General features: G+C 30.0%; 1 protein-coding gene across 1 annotated transcript in view; it reads right to left on the reverse strand.

Moving 5' to 3' along the window:
• LOC145254765 (endoplasmic reticulum resident protein 44-like) overlaps positions 1 to 14,040 on the reverse strand; it is a 121,440-nt gene that overhangs the window by 38,682 nt on the left and 68,718 nt on the right. The window contains exon 3 of the mRNA XM_080113529.1: positions 5,397 to 5,436. Within this exon, the coding sequence (XP_079969655.1) occupies positions 5,397 to 5,436 (40 nt within the window). The remainder of the gene's footprint in view (positions 1 to 5,396; positions 5,437 to 14,040) is intronic.

Genomic DNA, 14,040 nt, shown 5'->3' on the forward strand with positions numbered 1-14,040 from the left:
CTGCCCAACTTCCTACACAGTACCCCTGATGCTTATGTCCCTGATCATAAACCCCCAACACCAAACATTACAGGTTACTTGGGGGATCATTGTGGATTTAATATTCCCTTGATACTGCCTCCTCTGGAGGAAGCCGGTTCAACCCACCTAGGGTGAATGCCATACAATAGTTATTGACTGTGCATAGTAATAAGCAAGAAAGCACCAAGAGTTTTAGTAATGCATACCAAAAGTCTAAACAGTTTGTCTAGTGGATGACCCATGACCTTTCATGAATAAATTTTATATACAATTGTGTGGAAAATTTAATGTAAATAAAATGTTAAAGTTAGAATCAATGAAAAACTAAGAGATTAATTTCTTTTCAAAAAGGCAAAGTTTAAAATTAAGAACAATTGTTTTGCAACGCATGTTGTCTGCGACAGATTGAACACCAGAAATAACGCAATTAAACAAACTTGTATATCATTGACAGTAAATGACTATATTGTTAACAGGTAAATCTGTCAAGCTGATTGCTTCACCAGTTTGAAATGTGTAAAAAGGAAAAAAGTGGTGTATTACACCTAAAATTGCTAAACCTTACATCTTTCTAAGACATGGTGTTGGAATTAACCCTTAATCTCTATGAAAATAACATTGAAAAGAAATTATTTCTACCAAATTTCAGCTTTCTATATCAATTGGTTTGAGTACCCATAGGTTTCAATCATTCTATCACATATAGAATCCATCCACAATCATAATTTCTGTTTATTTGTTAATATTTATTTCAGATGCAACTGAAATTAAGAAACAACTTCATTGAGCTTGTGATTTGAAACAATTTAGAAAATATAAGGGATATACAATTTAGATTTTTTATATAAACTCACATGCGCGCGCGCACACACACACACACACACACACACACACACACACACACACACACACACACACACAACGATGCTTATATGTACGGACATGATTCAATCTTAAACTAATTAACCAATCATTTTTAATTTTGGAACACAGATGTTAAATACAAAATGGTCCAGATGTGGGCTAGTTTTAGTTTTATGCAAGGAGGTTAAAAAATGTGAAATATTCTTTAATTGCTATTTCTTTGGAGTAAAGGATTTTTAAGTGGCATTCACACTAGATGGGTTGCACTAACTTTCTCCAAAGGAGGAAGTTTCATGGGAAACTCAAATTCACAAACAGTTCCCAGTCGTTGTATAATTAAATTTGATTCATAGTCATTAGACAGTAGTGAAGCTAGATCCTCCTGAATTTCAATTTCTTATTAATACCCCTTAAGTTTTAATATTTAGACATTTTCTAGAATCAAAAGTGAAGTAAGTCTAGACATGATGTTTAGTATCATTATCTCTTGATTTCAATCTTTGTAAGGGGGACATCAAATTGGTGCAAAACTATTCTGTTCAAGGAATTCATTTTACCCATCCTGGGATAGGTATTCTACTATAATACTAAAACAAGTGAATTAACATTTAGTGCACTATATATTTTAATCACAAAATAGACGCTAAAATATTTCTTAGTCTTGGGATTGAATTATGTCTGGGAAAAAAAAAAAAAAAAAAAAAAAGAAGCTTCCATTTGAAGTGTTCTAACCAACTGTCCACTTCAGTTATCAATGTGCATCGACATCCATAATTCCTAAATGTTATTAAATTTTCAAGAATATTGTGAAATTTATTACAATGATTACTAGGGCTGTGACCACAGCATATTCTTTATATTGTTTTGACTCGAGTATATGTCCGACACAGACACAATTAACCAAGAATCACATCACTCTACATAACACAAGATATCAATGGATATATACCAGAGAAGGAAAAGAATATGCTGCTGTCATAGCCTTACTGATTACATAACACTTGGATTGTAATCAAGTTAGGTTTGAAAGTAGGCAAGGAAATAAAGTTCAATTATTTTAGGGGTCTTTTTTTTTTTTTTTTTGGTAATATTATACAAGAATTCCAGAATCCGATTTTATTTAGACTCTGCACCACTATAGGATTCATTTATAAATAGAAAACAATTTATGGATCTAAATTTGATAGCAAACCAAATTTTCTAATTCTTTCATGAGAAAATGACATATATGCCATAATAACAAAAGCATCGATTATTGCAACTTTTATAACATTTATGCTATAAAAAAAAAATAAATAAAAAAAAAAATGAATCTTATTTTAAAAAAAACTTTAATTACTTTGAACTTTGTAGCCCTGCCATTTCCCCAAGTTCTACATTAAAACAATTGGGTTTGTATTACTGTACACAGATTCGAAAAAGTTGTCAAAAAACAAATATAGAACAAATAAATGTTATCAAAGGCAAGATAAGTTACTTTTCTACCTAACTGGATAGATTTTTTGTGTTTTTATTCAATGTAACATGTTTATTCAGCTCGAAAAACATGCAGCGTTTACTGATGTATTGGAAAATTCGAAATGGCGCCAGACTGTCTCTTTAACACGGTAAGTTTGGGAAAAGATGTTATAAATAATAAACTAGACAAAATACTATTAAAAATCAACCGAATATATGTCAACTTATGTCATGGTAACATATATTGAGCGAATTTCTAACAGTATTTTATCTAGTTTATTATTTATAATACCTTTTCCCAAACGTACCCTCTCCGAGAGAGTCGGCCGCCATTTTGAATTTTCCAATACATTGGTAAACACTACATGTTTTTCGAGCTGAATAAACATGTTACACTGAATGAAAACACAAAAAATATATCCAGTTAGGTAGAAAAGTAACTTATCTTACCTTTGATAACATTTATTTGTTCTATATTTGTTTTTTGACAACTTTTTCGAATCTATGTGTACAGTAATACAAACCCGAACAATTTGTTATCCTCTATTCCCACTGCAGCAACTGCATCTGATCAGAAAGATGAACTGTCATTTTTTTTTGTCTTTTAATGTAAAAACTTGTTAATTTTTTTGTTCTTATCTTAAAAGGAAAAATGTAAAGGCTTAAATGTTTATTCAATAAATTACATGTTTATAGTTTTAAAAATAACTGAAACTAATTTCAAGAGATCCATTAAAAGATTTGTTCCATGCAAAACGAGACCTTTGATATTTTAAAGCATAATTTTTTTCCTCCCTCCTCAAAACTTAGACGTTGTGAGACATCATAATTGACATGGCATTGTCTTAGATGACACCTATATAACGCTATTTTGATTAATAAGAACTAAAAATTGTAGATACCATAATTTTCAAAGTTACTTGGACAAGAAAAAAAATGTTATAGTGCTTCCATTCCTGCAGAAAATTTTGATATTGTATTGAAAGGCAAAGTTAAATTCATTAAAAGAAAAAAAAAAGAAAAAAAAAAAAAAAAAAATTAAACGGAACATCTATAGTATTTTCAATTTTTTCATTAATTTTCAGTAATTTTATTTTTATAGCTTCTGAAAAAAATCTCAGAAATATACACTGTAACTACAGCATGCTTATGTTATAATTATGGTGTATATTTCTGAAATTTTCTCAGAAGCTATAAAAGTTTTATGAAAAACATTTTATAAACAGTTATCTTACAAATTATAGATTTGTTTTTATTATTGCTTTGATCTGTATAGCTCAACCAATTGCATATTTTATAAGATCAGTTTAAAAATAAAAAATAAAAAAACAGATCTTATTTACTGATAAACAGATTTGTTTATTGTAAAAGAAATCTTGATATTTTGAAGCGTAAGCATAATGTACAAGAACAAATAAATACTCAGCCTTTTTGGGGATTTTTTTTTCATGTAAAACATTGTAGGACAACATAATAGACATTAGCGAGACCTGTGGAAATTCCACAGTGGACTCTTTCATATGTAATATATTGATGTTGGCATTCTGTGGATGTTCACCGTAAATGGAGACACTGATATTACTATAGTTCTTTTGTTAAAATTACAAAAGTATTTATCTAAGCTAGCAGGGACGCCCGGCGTAGCCCAGTCATAAAATAAGCTTGATAATTTATACAGATTTCGTATATATTATTAGAGTCAATTTTCTATTGATTCTTATTATAAAGTTGATTTCAAAAATAAAAACTATATCCATATGACTTGGATGCATCAGTTTGAATCAAAACCGAAACCAAAACTTATGAAGAAAAATATAAATGTACATATAACTTAAGTTCCTTCAGCTGAAACTAAAACTTATGAATTCTTTGTAAAAGTATTACAAGAAACGAAAGGGCAAACGACAGTCACTCAGAAGAAAAAAAAGATGTAAGCACGACACAAAAAATAGCAGAAACACTATCATGTTAATATATAGAAGTATACGTGACTTTGACAGATTGGATTAATTGTATTTAGTTTCTGTCGCATTTGTATTAATATATAGATAACATTGCCTTAAATGACACTTCTATTACGTCATTTAATCTTAAAAACTGCAGATAATTTATAAAGTTAATTGCAAAATCGTAAACCTAATTTTTGCTAATGATTTGTAATTCCATTCTTACAGAACATTTGTTCCCATGTTATATTGAATGGCAAAACAATCATGAATGTCGGAACATCTACACTATTTTCATAGAATTCTTCAAAAATTAGAATTCATGTAGAAACGCTGATTTAATTTGAATAAAATATGCATCAAGTGCGCTTGAAAGCCAAATCACAATGTAATATAAAGGAAAATAAACAAATATTTTACTCGTTTGAAATTTATCATATTTCAGAGGTATAGTCCATCTTCAGCATGTTTTGTTTCATTTTTTTCCTTTTCTTCCTTGCCATGTTGTAAAGTTGAAGAAAAGTCTGTAAAGAGCTGCATGTTGTATCTAGCGGTTTTGTGATAAATTTCAAACAAGTAAAATATTTGTTTATTTTCCTTATATTACGTTGTGATTTGGCTTTCAAGCGCACTTGATGCATATTTTATTCAAATTAAAACGTTTCTATATGAACTCTCATTCTTGACATTCTCGTGTTGCTTACGCACAGTTCAAACATTTCAAAATACAACCGCTAGATACAACGTGCTGCTTTTTACAGACTTCTTTCTCCAACTTTACAACATGGCAAGGAAGAAAAGGAAAAAAAAATAAAAACACTGAAGATGGAGTATACCTCCGAAATGTGATAAATTTAAAACAAGTAAAATGTTTATTTTCCTTATATTACGTTGTGATTTAGCTTTCAAGTGCACTTGATGCATATTTTATTTTATTCATATAATTCTGTTATATCAATTGTATTATAAAAAGGTTTCTCTTTTAGAAGAGACATCAAATAATTTTTAACACAATGTAGAGCATCTTTATATCGAAATGAGATATACATTGTTTTTTCATCTGCACAAGAGATTTAATGTACAAAAGAAAAAAAAAATTTAACTTACCAGTCAGCATAAAAATTAACAAATACAAGTTCATGTCTTGCTGAAAAGACAAAAAAAAGATACATTAAAATCATACTCAAAGAATTTTAGTTATGCTTTCTTTTAACTTTTAATGAGAACAGAAATATACACACACACACACACACACACACACAGAGGGTGTCCTAAAATAAAGGTATATACCGACTCATAATTCATTAAATTTAATAATTTGACTTGAAAACAAGATTGACAGAAAAGTATAAATATACATTGAAAGATATGGAAAAATATAGAAAAATAGCAGGCCACCAGGTGTTGCACAGTTGTAAAATATGAAATTTATTTTAATTTATGCAGATTTTGTATTTACAGGGATATGGTGGCTTTAACATACGTTTTTTTTTTTTCAAGTTACAATGTTTTTTTTTTCAGACCCTTAATTATGGTATTTGCCCCGCCTTATAGTGTTATTTATGTTATTTGATTATATACTGTATTATATTTTAATTTTTAATGCCATATCCTGGGGTTCTACTGTATTATAAAACCAATTCTCTATTGATTATTATATTGTACCTAATACATAGGGATTTCAGAAGTTCAAATAAAAATAAGACTTTAATACCATCAGCTCAAATCAGAAAAACTTATAGATCTTCATCATTCGTTACCATCTGAGTTAAGTTCATATGTAAAAACTTAAATGTTAAATGCATAAATGTATATTTGTGCATACATAGAAGAAACATGTTTAACTGATTTATGCCTATTAAGTTTGTTTTGTTTTTTTTCCAATTTTGACCCCATAGCACCTTTTATTTGCTGAACAGGTCCAATTTTTTTTCCACAGGTCCAAATCACCTACATATCAATTTTCAATTCTGTAGACCAAAAATTGACAGAAGTTTGGTAGCAAGATCTGCATAGACAGACAAAGCCACAAACATTAAAAAAAGGTAAAGATTACTTAGAGTAATTCTAGAATGTTCCTAACGTGAAACTTAACCCAAACCCATTTTGATAACACCATAAAGAAATGAACCTACAAATATCCTACATTTCCTCCCATACTCTAGCACATTCTGCTTTAATTGGTTGTCTTCGTCTTCTACAATTGTTTCACGTTTCTTGCTTTAAACATTGTAGCTTTTAACTTTATTAAATGTTAATTTCCTAGTTGGGAATATTTTAAAATCACCATCTTTAGATGTTCATTCTTACTCTTCCATCAATTTTCTGGTGCTACCCGATCAGGAGGTCTGAAGATACTGGCTTTCTCACTTAAAATGCACCAAACACTGATGTTATTGTTCCACAAAAAAAAGAAAAAAAAAAAAAAAAAAAATTTCTACAAAACAACCAAACCAATCACCATGAATAAATATTGGAAGTTATGAGGAACTTGAAACAAATTTTTACAAAAATGACCATGTTTGGCATTAAATAAAAAATATGCCATAAAATAAAACAACCAAACCAGATTATCAATTTTGTTTGCAAGTCACACTCAGCAAAGGTTTTGACCTTTACTCCTGATCTGAAATGGAACACGTACATCAAGTCTGTTGCCAAGGTCGCTGGAAAGATGGTGGGATCCTTCTACCGCTCCAGAAGATATCTCACTACTGATGCAATTCTCTATCTATATAAAAGCCAAGTACGGCCAAGGATGGAATACTGTTGCCATATCTGGGCAGGAGCTGCTAAAAACAGCCTATCCTGCCTTGACAGAGTACAAAATAGACTTCGTGGCTTAGTGGGGGATGCCCTTTTCTCTACCCTGCAACCCCTCTCCCACAGAAGAGACGTTGCGAGCCTATCCTTGTTTTATCGTTATTTTCATGGCAGGTGCTCGTCTGAACTCCAATCCCTGGTCCCCCCTCGCCAATCTTTCACGAAAAACACCCGTCTAGCTGAATCCACTGTGAAAAATTTCCCCCACTCTATATCTGTGCCTAAATCAAAACGCGGATTTCATGAACAAAGCTTCTTTCTTAGAACTGCACGCCTGTGGAACTGTTCCATCTGCCTGCTTCCCTCCGGACTACAACTTGGATGTCTTCAAGTCTAATGTTAACAAATTCCTAATGAACCGCCCCCTTAAGTAAACACTTCATCAAATCTCCTCACTAACGTAATGTACTTGCAATAACCCTTATCCCTGAGTGGCTTCCAGGCCTTGATAAGTGGTGATCACTGTAAAAAAAAAAAAAAAAAAAAAAAAAAAAAAAGTGTCTTATTCAAATGCATAAAAGCTTGTGACTGATATGGTAGAAAATCTGCACAATTTACAGACTAACCCATCTTTAAAAATTTACAGACTAACCCATCTTTAAAAATTTACAGACTAACCCATCTTTAAAAATTTACAGACTAACCCATCTTTAAAAATTTACAGACTAACCCATCTTTAAAAATTTACAGACTAACCCATCTTTAAAAATTTACAGACTAACCCATCTTTAAAAATTTACAGACTAACCCATCTTTAAAAATTTACAGACTAACCCATCTTTAAAAATTTACAGACTAACCCATCTTTAAAAATTTACAGACTAACCCATCTTTAAAAATTTACAGACTAACCCATCTTTAAAAATTTACAGACTAACCCATCTTTAAAAATTTACAGACTAACCCATCTTTAAAAATTTACAGACTAAACATCATAAAAACAACTAATAAAAAGGTAAGTTAAGCTTTATCATCATAGGAAGTATTATTCTAATGGACATTATCATTTGCCATTATAACATCTTGAAAAATTCAAGATGGCGACCGGGAAATCCAAAATAGGCACCATGACACTTGAAATTAATAATATAGCTTATAAAATTAAAGGAAATTTTGTACAGATCAGAATTGTTTTCAAGTACATTAAACTAATTAGCATGAAGGTAGGTAGAAGAGTAATTTGCCTTTGGTAACAGTTGTTATATACAGTAAAACTCCTTTAATTTGAACTTCCTCTCATTTGGACTTCTAAACCTGGACTTTCTCGTCGTTGAAATTGTATTAGCATATTTGATGCGGAGTTGCAGTAAAACTTTACAAGGTTTAGTCAGATATTGTGCAGAAATGTTAATATTGGTACTATGTACTTAATGTAGATTAGCTATTGATAATTTACACTAACTGTAAATTTTTTTCAGATTGCTATATTTAAAATTGTAAAACAACCTATCACAATGGCTTGCAACTCTAAAAGAAAACAAGTGACACTGACTTTACTCAAAAAACGTCAAATTATAGAAAAATTGGTACTCTAGCATAATTTGACTAATTCGAGATTTCCCGTCAAGCCCGGATCGGGCGAGATCGGCAATCAGTGTTATTTAATTTTAGTATTTTATTTTTTTGCAAAATATTTATCAACAATAAATTATGTAAATATTGTTATCTTCAAGAAAAGGTTGTTTACCCATATAAATGTTAGGTGTAAGTACAAATCCAGTCAGGGTTTTTTTTTTTTTTTTAGGTGGGGGGGGGGGAGAGAGAGAGAGAGGAATTACAAAAATAGAAAAAATAAAAAAGTAATATTTTCGTTATTAAATAACGTTTGAATACAGTTTCTATCTTTATCTTTGTACTACAAAGCGTCAACTTTAGATATTCTAATTTGACTGGAAAGACGTGTTCAAATTCTATAGCAAAGACAATTCTTTTCATTAATTAGCTAAAACTACTAGAAATGTTATCAACAGGTACAACTTCCGCTTAGAGTATTTATGTGAACACACCCCCGACTGCTTATGTGCAAAATGTGATCTACAGCCAGCGGGCATGCTATGCTGGCATGTTTCATCGTTAATAATCGGATTTAAATGTTGATTTTCTTTGAATATACAAATCGCAACAAAAATATTAGAATACCATTTTTTAAAGCAAATTTTTATTGTGAATCTAATTACATAAATTTTATTTTGATGGATGTAGGAGAAATGTACTTATTACCAATTTAAAAACTATGAGTGTCAAATTAAGTAGCAGTGCGTTTTGTCCAGCACTGAACGTTATGGTGTTTGGTATTGCTAGTTATAAATAATTAGAAAGTGAAATGCAACAAATAGTATCTCCATTTATCCTCTATCGTGGGTTTCCGATGTTTCCATGAAAGGTCATTGTTAACGTTTCTTTCATCTTGGGCTTTTCGTATATAATTTTCTTTTGCCTTTTTGTGTATGAATACGTTTTTACTGTTCATCAAAGCAATAATAAAAACATTTAAAATGTAATTTTATTTCGAAAGGTTTAAAAGAATGGATAACTGGTTTTTCTTAACATGACTAACGCATGCACACACAAAGATTTTAAAAAATTTTTGTATGTAAATATTGTTTTAAAATATATCAATAAATTTTAACTTCATTTATTTGGTATCACTTAAACTATTTTTTTTTTTTTTTTTTTTGCTAAGGTCCAGGATCAGATAAATTTAATTTTATGTATTCATAAAGAAAAAAAACGAATAATTTCATTACGTGACCGACCAATGAAACGGCTATTTTGGTATTTGTGCAGTTTACAAACCGTGCCGAGCTAACATTTTAGAATGAAATTTTTATTGGGAGGTTTTTTTTTGTTTTGATTTTTTTTTTTTTTTTTTTAACTATTCTGTACATTCACCTAACAATTTAAAAGATACTGTCAAATTTTAATATTTAACATGAAAATCCTATAAAAAAATAGCACAATCCATAAACTGCACAAGTACCAATATTTAAAACTTAAACAGAACAGACCAACTGATGTAATCTGACAGATGCTTCAACATCTAAAATAAAATAGAATTTCAGTTGCACATTTAATAATGAGAGCAAGTTTAATTTTAAATGTTAAAAAAAAAAGGACCAATACAAAACCTTCCAGACATGTGTAGACAGACAGAGCCTCGAATAGAATGCGTGGACACCTTAAAGGCAGATAATTACCTGCCTGATAGCACTGTGCAACACATTTCAGGTTATACAACATAATACCTGCTTTGGTGCAAGAAAAGTATTGTGATATTTAATCTAACCTTTATTTCACTAGATTAGGCATCGTTTTCATGTTCTATAAACCATTTTGTTTGTTATGAATGAAAAATACAAAATTGTCAGTTTAAACAACATCTGTTCTTTTAAACCTCTCATGTTGAGTATCATCATCCCTTTTTATATTCCAGCAATCGTGCTAACATGCCAGGTTCTGCTTTCCTTTAAAATGTTTCTCCATCAATGAAATATCTTGATGGAATCTCTTGCAATGTTCACTCATATCACTAAGATTCTCTGCAAAATTCTCAAAAGTGACAATTATGAAAAAAACCCAAAAAACTACCTAAGGCTAGAAATGAATTTTCTATGCTATTATGCATATAAAAATGGCCACAGATGTCCTGTATTTTTTTTTAGTGGTGCACAGTATAATAGAAAAAAAAAAACCATTGATTTACTTAAGAGTCTCAATTGTAACTAAGCAACAAAAAAGTTTATTGTAAGAAAATATTTCAGCAGGATTATCATCAAATTAAACGTTTCTATCATGATGGCAACAGCCAAATCTTGAAAAGGATCACAATTTGAATAAGCATTTATCGAAATCATTTCACAAAAATCAATTGAACAAAATTCTTAAAATATTGTGGTGTTATGTTGGAAATTATTAAAATAAAACCTGTTACAAAATCAGTTGAATCCTCTACCTAATTTTGTGGATATATAGAATTGGCAATATGGAATTTAGACTTAAAATTAACTGCATTATTCATAACATCATAAACTTGAGTAAAAAAAAAAAAAAAAAAAAAAAAAAAAAAAATGAATGCGTAAAAAATTTAGTTGCATCTATTAGTCAAATCAATTCCATGTGTAGTGATTAATCATTGTGATCCCGTTGTAATTAATCAGTCCCAAACTTCCCGAGGAGAATGACAATTGCGCTTTGTTAAATTTTATAATGTTGTACTAAAGCAAAAAAGTTCCTGGAGTAGTGGCACATCGACTACGTAAGAAAAATCAGACAGTTTGATAAGTTAGACCGAGCCAAAAAAATAATTAGCTATGGTATTAAAAGCAGATAAATATTTAATATGCTCGTTGCAAAACAAAATATGCAACACAAATTCGTAAAGTTAAAGGATGCACTTCACAAATATAACAATGAAGGAGGGATTGGTATCCTTGTGAACCAACATCATGCCATTTTTTTTTTTTTTTTTAGCCTAATAAGATTTTTGGGCCTCAAATTCCCAAAATGTTAGACTTTATTTAAATCAATTTGTTCCCCACCTTTGTACATTTCAAATGAACTATAGAATGACCATCAACAGTTCCAAAAGTAAATGTCCATTTGACGATAGATACGCATACCTAAAGCCTACCAAGAAGAAGTTCTGTACAGGAGTGCATAGGAGTCCTCATTAATTTCCAAGAAAACTTAGAATGCATTTCAAAGGGACTGAAAACTATAAAGTTACCAAAATTTATCTCAAATATCAATATATTTACAACACTTGCCACAAAATGCAAAGTACTTAAATCAAGCATTAAAAAAAAAATAAAAATAAAAAAATATGTAATGTGCCGAGTGCAAATAAACGTAATGTTTATTACTGTTCCTGCATCTAAAATCAAATACATCAATTCAATCTGGACATTTTAGCAATGAATATGCTATTTTAAACATAAGCACAAAAAACAGCGGATAGGGCTGTTTATTGGCAAATTGAGAAAAAAAAAAAAAAAAAAAAAAAAAAATACTTGTACAGTTGCATAGAAGTTGGATTATTCGGATCATTCTTATCTTTGAGTGTTATTTGCACAATATTTCAGCTGATTTAACTAACCATGTCTAACTCAGAATCTTTCTGTCAAACTCTGGAATATGCATGGAATTTTAGAATGGAACCCTTCATTTAACCCACCGGGGTAGCATGCTCTCGTTCAGTCCAAACTTCAGAAACTATGTACAGATGTTAAAAGAATTTATTAGAATGTAATACTTTGTCATAAATGAAATTTATTAAAATTAATAACTAAAACATTTAGTAAGTTCTATTACACCACTTTAGACAAGTGCATTACTTCTAATAATCATAAAAACAAAAGATGTAACCAAGTTTTTTTTTCTTTCTTTTTTTAAATTATTTTTATTTTTTACTAGTGGATGGGGGGGGGTGATTGCCTAGTCATAAAGGCTGTTTATATATATATATATATATCCCCGAAACAGTGTTTCATGGTAAACAACTGATGATCCCTTGAAAAATAAAAAAATTGGTATTATAGTAAATTCGAGAGAGTTGATGCAGTGATTGCAGGTGACTTACTGACCAGATGGTTTTTTTTTTTTTAACGAATGATAAAAAGTAATTTTTTGTATGGTTTCAAATGTTAAAAACTTCAAAGACATATATATATATATATATATATATATATATATATATATATATATATATTTTTAATTCATGCAGATTTTATATTCACATTCATTATTATATAGCCAATTCTATTGAATTGGCATATATATATAAAATGGTACTGATTTAAAGAAAAGCTTGGGTGTCATCAGCTAGAATCGAAATTAAAACATTTCGTGCTTCACCCATGTTCCCTACCATTTGAGCTACCGACAGATAAGTAAAGATTTAAAATTAAACCACTTCAAACTATGAATGAATTTACGCATGTTCAAAAAATAATAAAAAATATGTCAGCAAGTTGAAATGAACATTTTACATTTCAACTTTTTACCTATTTCTGTATGCGTTATTCATCCAAACAAAGATTTACTCGTTATAAACCATCCTTGGTGTATGATTACTATTTTCTGGTCATGCAATTAGTAGTCTAAGAGTTTACCGGTTAAATATTTTCAAACACGTACATACATCTGTTTTATTTTCACGGTCTGATATTTTTCAGCCGACCCTCTACAACTACTATTAAATAAAAAGTCAGGAATACTTAACCCTTAAACTTAATGAGAATAAACACTTATTTGCAGCCACGCATTTTTACAAAAGGTGTGGGGGGGGTCAATACAACCACATATGAGGTACAACCTATACAAGCACTTCACAATAATATAAACACCAGTTGATTTATCCTTTTGTAATTTTAATTTCAACCTTTTACATTTCGCGTTGGTAAAGTCACCCGATTCTACACAAGGCAACAGATATCAAATCAATATCAAATCAATAAACGTTGTTGGGAATCTAAAACAGTTTTTTGGGTTTGTTTTTTTTTAGGGGGGGGGGGTTCTAAAAGAGTAACTTTGGGAACAAAATGTTTAATCATGCCGACAAAATCCCAAATGTAGAAACTTAGAAAATTAGACAAATTCAGAAATAATGGTTAAAAAATTTTTAAAGATATTTTTGGAATCTATCTAGCGAAATATTCAAAATAATCCAATCCGTATATCTATAAATATTCAGATATCGCATAATAATTCTAGGAGTTAAATTATTTCATCAGTTTTTTTTTTTTTTTTTTTTTTTTTTTTACTATGTCATATGAACCCTACATAAATAGGAAACTTCTCGTTCACAATTTTTTCTGAAAACCTAATTAAATAGAACACGCACACATCAAAAACAAATCGTGAAATGAAAACTGCACGTAACAGGATAAAATGTAACAGTTTAGCTGGCCTTGCAGGTTAAAGTCCGGTT

This window comes from Euprymna scolopes, chromosome 30 (genome assembly GCF_053919585.1).
Source record: "Euprymna scolopes isolate OS-2025 chromosome 30, ASM5391958v1, whole genome shotgun sequence".
Classification (NCBI taxonomy): Eukaryota; Metazoa; Mollusca; class Cephalopoda; order Sepiida; family Sepiolidae; genus Euprymna; species Euprymna scolopes.